General features: G+C 42.5%; 1 protein-coding gene across 2 annotated transcripts in view; it reads right to left on the bottom strand.

The window, feature by feature from the left end:
- Positions 1–867: 867 nt before the first annotated feature.
- The window catches only part of LOC135471276 (uncharacterized), a 33,734-nt gene continuing 25,713 nt past the window's right edge, over positions 868–8,888 (bottom strand). For both annotated transcript variants that reach the window (XM_064750442.1, XM_064750443.1), the window contains exons 14-17: positions 8,083–8,155; positions 7,751–7,814; positions 6,216–6,293; positions 868–5,605 (exon numbers count right to left, since the gene is read on the bottom strand). In XM_064750442.1, coding sequence (XP_064606512.1) covers positions 2,303–5,605; positions 6,216–6,293; positions 7,751–7,814; positions 8,083–8,155 — 3,518 coding nt within the window. In that variant the 3' untranslated portion in view covers positions 868–2,302. The remainder of the gene's footprint in view (positions 5,606–6,215; positions 6,294–7,750; positions 7,815–8,082; positions 8,156–8,888) is intronic.

Raw genomic sequence — 8,888 nt, 5'->3', positions numbered from 1 at the left:
CGAATTCGACAAGATCATTCGAGAAATCGCATCGTGTGAACGCGACTTAATGCTGAATTATATGTACCAAGATTACCAGGGAGGAATCTCTCTCGCCAAAGCGGATAGACCTTTCCGAACTGTCAATCAAGAACACTCACTTGATTAGTCCTAATCAATATTGCTGCAAGTGTGTCAACCGGATGTCCCACATACTGATTACAAATATCCAATTGTTCTGTGACGTCATGACGTCACAACGGCTTTCACCGGGAATCAAAGTGATGTTGTCAGGGGAAGGGGTGGTGAGACATTGGATGTGGTATATCCATCCATTCGGACCAAGGTATCTATAGTCATTTGTTCATGTATGTGGTGACGGTTTGTGGGTAAACTGGTGAAGTAGTAATCATGTATCACGAAAAACAATACTCCTTACACCACATGCGTCGCTCTTTCGCTTTACATCACTTCCATCAATAGCAAATATTGTTTAGAAATCTTGAACAACGCTGAGGTCACTGGGATCACGGTGATGAGTCAGGAAGTGATGTCAAAAACATAAACAATTAGTACGGATGCATTCCCTTTATCTAAAGTATGTATAACATGATTCTACCCTACACCTAAAACAATTTTATTGATGATGGCTAATTAAATAGTTCTACGCGAGGACACAAGTGATGAGGCTAAATCTCATGAAGCCTACGTGTGTCTCACAGGTTCCAAAGGTTAAGCTTGTCTATTGGTGGCAGTCATGTAAAACGAAAGGTGGAGAGCGACGCATGCTCTGTATGACCAGAATTTGCCCTTTTTTGACCGCATAGGGGCCTAGTTGTGAATAACAGAACGAAAAATAATACATTCAGATCATACAATATAGCGTTCATACATATCTTTATTAGACCAAATACAAATTCAGTTCCACTATAGAGAAATGTATATAACTTTACATGAAGTGTTAACATAACGTGAATTTTTACTATGAAAGACATAAATTTGCAGGAGTGATAGCTGAGTTCACATAAATATGATTAAGCACATCAGTAACTACAATGGAAGTGAGCTCCACAATTTCTCGCCAGTCGATCACTTATTTACATGACTGAATGGCGTACTCAAAAAACATTTTCACTTATTCGGGTGTCAGGCTTATGGAGGAAAGCAAAGTGGCCGGAGTAAACCCTTCGTCAATTACCTGACAAACTCACTGACTTAAACTGTCAGCCAAACAAGCGAGATCTGGATTCGAACCTGTGACTTCACTGGGTGACGGGCCAATCGGCGAAGGCAAGACCACCAATTCTAATAGCCGAATAGGCAAGGGTCCGATAACTGTATTATAGTATTATAGTTTCCTTTTAACTATTTACTAGTCGCTTCGGGAGCGGTAGATCCAGGATCAATCCTGGGTCGTTTCACACCTAAGACCTTAAAAGAGGAAGCTGTATCTTCCTCGCTTGGTGTTCAGCATGAAAGCGATAGTGCAACGACTGGTTGACCGGTATCAGTATAACGGCTAAGCCAGGGCGCCTTACTTGCCTTCGGTAATCCGTCTCAGTGAAGCAGCACTAGATAAAAGAGTGGTAGAAATCCGTCATGCAACAAGGAGGCACATTACATACACTCTAAGGATTCCTTCGTCGTCATATGACTGAAAAATTGTTAAGTACGACGTTAAACCCCACTCACTCACTCACTCACTCACTCACTATAGCTATCAAGAGGAGCCCTCTTGTACTATCGACATTAAGTAATGGGGCGAGATAAAAAACGCAAAAGAAAACGCCAGATACCCAACTAAAAAGTTTCAGTTCTCCATCCGTTTTCAAACAACGGATCTTCTTTTGAGTTTGGCAGTCTGTCCGGACGATCTTTGTGAGAACAAGTGACCCTGTTCGTTTTCGTCCTGCACGACGGTCAGTGTTAGCTGGTTGTACTCATGTCAGGGAATTTACAGAGTATAGCAGGCCCTCATTTAGAATAGACACTTTCCTGTAGATATGGAGGAGATAGTGTCATAATAAACCTGTTGTAATTTGTTGCATTGATGAGAGGCTACCTACGGTCGGAAGCCACACTAACTATCAAGAGCTGACATTACAGCCAATAGTCACGTGGCGCTTTCAACGGTAGTGACTGGCCAAGCTTTAAGGGCTTTTACGAAATGGCTACTGAGAATGAATTGTGACATATCCCCAATACTGAATTACAACCTGTCGGCTTTCAAAGCGTTATAATTTTTGAAAATATTTTTTCTGTGACACCTTCGCCATATTTCCTTTTTTTCTATGTATATACAGTGGCAGACTTTACGCTCAATTTAAAGTACAGTTTCTTTAACGCAGTAGTTGTCTTTCGCTGTAGGTGACGAAGGCCTCGAGCTTTGAACCCAAACGCTATTTGCATTGTCTCCTGACGGGCAGTTCGAGGAACTGTCACTTAGTGTACTGCTTCTGTTACCGCCTGAAGCAATGTTCACACAACCGCATGAAGCAAAGTTTTCACAATCGCCTGAAGCAATGCTCCCACAACCGCCTAAAGTAATGCTCCTGCCACCGCCTGAAGCAATGCTCCCGCCAACGCCCACAGCACTCCTTCCATCGCCGCCTACAGCACTGTTCTCGCCACCCCCTACTGTAATGCTCTCGTTATCACCCATGACGCCCTCAACTGTACTGTCTTGGAGAAAATGGTCAAAATCAAGGATATCAAAATTAAGATCGTCAATAAACATTTCTCCGCCTTTATGATCTCTCCTGTTGTTACAGTTGAGATCTTGTGCTGCGAATGCGCCGAAATGAGCAATGTTTTTGCTTATCGGTACGTCGCAGGCTGAATAAAGCACATTTCCGCCCTTCTCCAGTTTAACAGAAGTCCTATCCGCATTTTTTGGATTGTCTTTTGTAACGTTCAAATCCACATAAACCTGAGGCTGATTTGCTGTAGTGACTTCACGACATGCTGAAAATCGACTATACGAACTCGGATAATCAGCTGACTGTTGACTATGATGCTCTGAGGCTTCGGGTTGGTGTTCTGAAGCATGACGCTGGTAGTCAGAGGATGGTCGCTGGCGCTTGTAGTCTGATGGGTCATGTTGGTTATCATAAAGTTGACGTCGTGGTGCAGAAAGCTGACGTGGGTGGTCACGAGGTTGGCGCTCGCAGTCATAAAGTTGACCTTGGTATTCAAATGGGGGACACTGAGAGTCAGATGGGAGACGCTGAAAGTCTGATGAGTGATATTGAAAGTCAGATGGTTGATGTTCGTATTCCGATTGGTGACGTTCGTATTCCGATGAGTGACGTTCGAATTCCGATGGGTGAGGTTGATAGTCCGATGGGTGAGGTTGATAGTCCGATGGGTGACGCTGGTAGTCAGAAAGGTGACGTTGGCATTCAGATAGGTGACGCTGGTAGTCCGATGCATGAGGTTGATAGTTCGATAAGTGACATTGATAGTCAGGTGGGTGACGCTGGTATTCAGAAGGGTGACGATGGTATTCAGATTGGCGAGGCTGGTAGTCAGGAGGGTGACGTTGGCATTCAGATTGGTGACGCTGGTAGTCCGATGGGTGAGGTTGATAGTTCAATAAGTGACGTTGATAGTCAGATGGGTGACGCTGGTATTCAGAAGGATGATGTTGGTCTTCAGATGGGTGACGTTGATATTCAGACGGGCGACGCTGGTAGTCAGAAGGGTGACGCAGAAAGCTCGATGAGTGACGTTGATAGCCAAAAGGGTGACGTTGGTATTCAGACGGTTGACGCTGGTAGTCAGAGGGGTGACATTGGTATTCAGATGGGTGACGCTGGTAGTCAGAAGGGTTATGCTGATAGTTCGATGAGTGTCGTTGATAGTTAGGAGGGTGACGTTGGTATTCAGATGGGTGACGCTGGTAGTCAGAAGGGTAACAATGGTATTCAGATGGGTCAAGCTGGTAGTCAAAAGGGTGAGGTTGGTAGTCCGAAGGTTGAGCCTGAATTCCAGGAGTATGACGTCCGTATTGTGATGAGGGTTGACGTTGGTTGTCAGGAGTTTGAGTCTGATTTCCAGAAGTTTGAGCCTGATTTCCAGAAGGTTGAACCTGATTTCCAGAAGGTTGAGCCTGAATTCCAGAAGTCTGACGTTCGTATTGTGAGGAAGTTTGATGTTGGATGTGGTAGTTATGAGGTTCAGGCGGATGAGGTTGGTAAGCAGATTTCTGGCCTCGGCATTCAAGAGGAAGACGTGGGTAGCCAGAAAAACGTGGTGGATTACCCAAAGAATGACTCTGGCTATCTGAGGGCCACTCGTCGTTATCTGAAGTTGGAGGCCGGGTATTTGAAAGTCTGGTTTGTTCACAAGAAGACTGTGCTTCGTCGTTATGTCCACTGGCCAAGTCGTTGACGTTTGCAGGTGTTGTTGATGTTGTTGCTCTTGGCGTTCCGATTGGGTGTTTGTCAAATCGAGTGTAGCAGCCAATACCTCGTTCAGAATTGCTGGAGATACCAGTGGCATCTTGGGTAAAACATGTGTCAGTGGGCAGTTGAACTGCTTGTCCATTCCATCTATTGGAGTGCATGCGTGGTGTGTCAGAGTCAGCAGATATTTCAAAATCTCTTCTCAATCTGGAATATGGAGCAATTCCATTGTCAGCGCAGTTGGATGAAGTAGAGGGACCGTACGTCAACACACCTGATGGGATTTTGTCCCCACCCTCCTGTTCGAAATGTGCACTAGCCATGCTGTTTGAAGAAAAAGCCGAATTGCTGGAATTTGACCGGGAGTTAATGACAGGACAAGCACCGAACCTTGAGTATGACTCCATAGTGTCAGAGGAATTTGTTGCAGCGTGTATTTCGTTTCTGTGAAAGTCTGCGTCTCCCAAAGACTCTTCCATAAATCTAGAGTAGGAATCCATTCCACCCCCTGAACTGCTTGGTGCGTATACATTTGTATCAAATCTACAGTAGGCTCCTGCTTCAGCACGGTCACTAGAGTTATCTCCCCTGCTTGGGATCAGATTATCGGTTAACTCTGGCCTTGAATGGAGTCTACGCTCGCCACGATGCCAGGCAGTGTCAACATCACTGTCAGAGTCACCTCCCTTTCTTTGCTCACAAATTTCATTCGCAGTAAAGCTGGCACAAGGAATGACGTTGTTCATCAAATTCTCATCGTCCGAAAGATTCCCCTCTGTGTATAGATTGCTTCCGATCTGAACGTAAGCCAGGTCATTAGGTCTGCAGTCATAGACATCTGCACAGGTTCCACCATGCAGGGAACCCTCATCCTTCGCCGAAGGAGCGAGCAACCGTGTTGTCTCCCTTGACTCGTCGGAGAGACAAGCCTGGGGCATGGGCTGATGCTCGGTCTTGCGCAAACTTGTCTCGAGAACATAACCACTGCTAGGGAGGAGATTAGCCGCTTCTGTTTCCTCATCTCTCGACTGGGTGACCCTGTCTCTACACGTCTGTCTGACCGTGGCTTGTACCGCTTCTGTACGCGGTAGTCGCACGGCAGCTGTAGACTCAGCCGAGGATGAATGTTCCCGGGTACCCGCGGCAGGCTGACAGGATTCGGTGCTAGACTCACTACTTCTGGACATTGATCCATGGCCGCTGTCACGTTTAGCACCCGCCTAGAAAAACACAAGAGAAAGTGTCTTTTCATGAGTGTTTGATAACCATTCATTTCCTCACAAAAACTCCTTTCCAACCTAAAGAAGTTCTAGCCCCAGCTGTAAAATCTATTCTTCATTCCTACTTTGCGATGACGGGCCAACTGATACCGTAGTTCTCATATGTTACAAGAGAACAATGATCAGCCCAGCTTGGACTCGAGCTGGATTAGCCTAAAGCAGTTACATGTTCTATCAACCTAATCAAGCCATTCATTTACTAATGAGAATAAAAACTTATTAAAAGTTATATATTTATTTCTATACTGGATTGGTGTTTTTCGCCGTATTCAATAATATTTCACTTACGACGGCTGGCAGCATTATGGTGGGAGAAAAACGGGCAGAGCCCAGAAGAAACCCATGACCATCCGCAGGTTGCTGTCAGACCTTCCCAAGTACGACCAAAAGTTATAAACCTTGGTAAATCTGCCAAGCATGCATTCATACAAATTAAATCTTATGCCGTTGATTATCGAGTTTGGAGCTCCCCTTTTGGTTGCAGAGTACTAGATACGAATGTTGGATTTGACGTATGGATTGAAAAGGGCTTTGGCAAAATGACCCTTACTTGGTTGTCCCCTGGTGCTGGGGTCGCTTCGTATCCATCTACGGTTGTGTAATCGTCATAAGTGTAATTCTGAGTGGTCTGGAAAGGAACAACAATGTACATTATGACCTCGTGTCAATTTACGCCAGATTACCTCTTAACTGTTCATGTAAATGCTGCAAAAGTAGCAACCTTTGCGCGGTGATGTTAATAGCAATCTATTAGACGCCACTCGTTTAGAATTACTCAAAGCACCAAACTGTGGTCATTAAAAAAACAAAGACTTGATTTACCCCAAGTTCAGTAAGGTCGTAGGTTCGAATCCAGGTTAAATTCCTCTGATATCCCTACTGTGACCTTACTGATATGACTATGACTGATATGCATAACTATACACTTAGAGTCTAAACGAGCAGCAACATTAACCAAATCCTTCCAAATGTAGGGTTTATTTGCAAGGTTGAGTTCATTTTCTTTTGCTGCAGATCGATGGCACCAGTATGATCATGGTAGCAGACGTAATACACAGGGTAATGCTGATAGCACACCAAATACACCAGGGTAATGGTGATAGTAAACGTAATACACAGTGTAATGGTGATAGTAAATGTAATACACAGTGTAATGGTGGCAGTAAATATAATACAAGTTGTAATGGTTGTAGTAAATGTAATGCAGAGTATAATGGTGGTAAGAAAGGAATACAGAGTGTAATGGTGGTAGTAAATGTAATACAGATTGTAATGGTGATAGTAAATGTAATACACAGTGTAATGGTGGCAGTAAATATAATACAGGTTGTAATGGTTGTAGTAAATGTGATGCAGAGTATAATGGTGGTAAGAAAGTAATACAGAGTGTAATGGTGGTAGTAAATGTAATACAGATTGTAATGGTGGTAGTAAATGTAATATACAGTGTAATGGTGGCAGTAAATATAATACAGGTTGTAATGGTTGTAGTAAATGTAATGCAGAGTATAATGGTGGTAAGTAAGGTAATACAGAGTGTAATGGTGGTAGTAAATGTGACACAGATTGTAATGGTGGTAGTAAATGTAATACGCAGTGTAATGGTGGTAGTAAATATAATACAAATTGTAATGGTTATAGTAAATGTAATGCAGAGTATAATGGTGGTAAGAAAGGTAATACAGAGTGTAATGGTGGTAGAAAATGCAATACAGATTGTAATGGTGGTAGTAAATGTAATATAGAGTGCAATTAAGGTAGGAGACCTAATATACAGCGTAATGAAGACAGAAAACGTATTACACAATGTAATAATGGAAGCTAGGATTAATATATAGTGTAGTAGTTACAGAGGACGTAACACACAGTTTTATAACGGTAGTAGACATACTCTACAGTGTAATAGTTGGAGCAGACGTAATATACAGTATAATGTTGATGACAGTTGGTATGATATGCTGATAATAGATATAATATACATGGTGACAGTATATGTAATATACAATATAATGACGGCCGAAGGCATAATACATTTTGTATGGAGGCCTCTTGAGGATACTTAAAAAACTCGCTGATACAACTTACCTCTTCAATCTGCACTTCGGGTACGCTTTGAACAGCAATTTGTTTTTGGATGTAACAACGTGCCCTGGAATTTATACAGAACCTCAAACAAGTTAATTTAAAGAATAAATAATAAAAAAAATTAGATATAAAAATTAAAATCTAGTTACAAGTTTAAGACAGCATTTTTAGCAAAATGACAAACTTTTTTTATTCGTGTTAAGATTTACTCGAAGGAATAGGTTATCAATGTAACCAGCTCCGTTTTTTCTTTATTTTGTGAAGTATCAGTTTTATCCTTAAAATGTTTGACATAAATTTGAATAACAATTAAACCACATAAATATACTCACCCACCCACCCCTATAATACACAAAATCAGAAGCACCACTGCCACAGACGCTAGACTTATCATCAACACCGGCGCTACAAGCAGAGCACAAAATAGCATGTCAGAAACTTTAAGCTAATACAACAAGGAATAATTCTTTCCCACTAAAATTTTTACACTTATTTATTTATTTATTTATTTAGCTGAATGGTGTTTTTCGCCGTCCTTAAGAATATCAGTCTGTAAATGGTGTGGCAATCACACAGAATGGGACAATAAAAAGATGCATGTAGAGTAGAATATATGTAAAACCAAAAAACGTCTAAAGCTAAAATAAAACAAAACCTTGACACTGAACATCTGATTTAAATTTCAACTCTAAATCCAGACCACTGAAAAAACTGGCTACTTGTTAACGCTGCGCGCCTGATCAAGGATGCGCTATAACGCCAAATCGAGGCTGTAACGTCAGAACGAGGATGGACACAGACCCCCATTACAACTTCCGTTTTTCGGTAGGGACGATTGTAGTTCTGTGAATTTTAGGGTATAAAGTCTTTTTTTGCTCCCAGGCGTCCATTTTTGGTGCACAGGTGCATGCTTGGTATTAAAATGCTGGAAACTGTCTAAACTTTGAGGAGGTATGAGCTTTTTTGATGAAAGTTTGAAATTCTGGGCGAGAGGACACAAGGTGTGAGGTAGTGATGAGGCTGCGAGTGACGTCCCCTTGGCGTTGCTAGGCACGCCTCCCAGCTGCCGGCATGAAAAGGTCCAGATTTTGACGGTCAACCTATGTCAAGATTTTTATGGCTTCTTTCTCACAGGCTG

This window comes from Liolophura sinensis, chromosome 7 (genome assembly GCF_032854445.1).
Source record: "Liolophura sinensis isolate JHLJ2023 chromosome 7, CUHK_Ljap_v2, whole genome shotgun sequence".
NCBI classification, from domain to species: Eukaryota; Metazoa; Mollusca; class Polyplacophora; order Chitonida; family Chitonidae; genus Liolophura; species Liolophura sinensis.
This window is presented reverse-complemented; position numbering and strand designations above follow the sequence as displayed.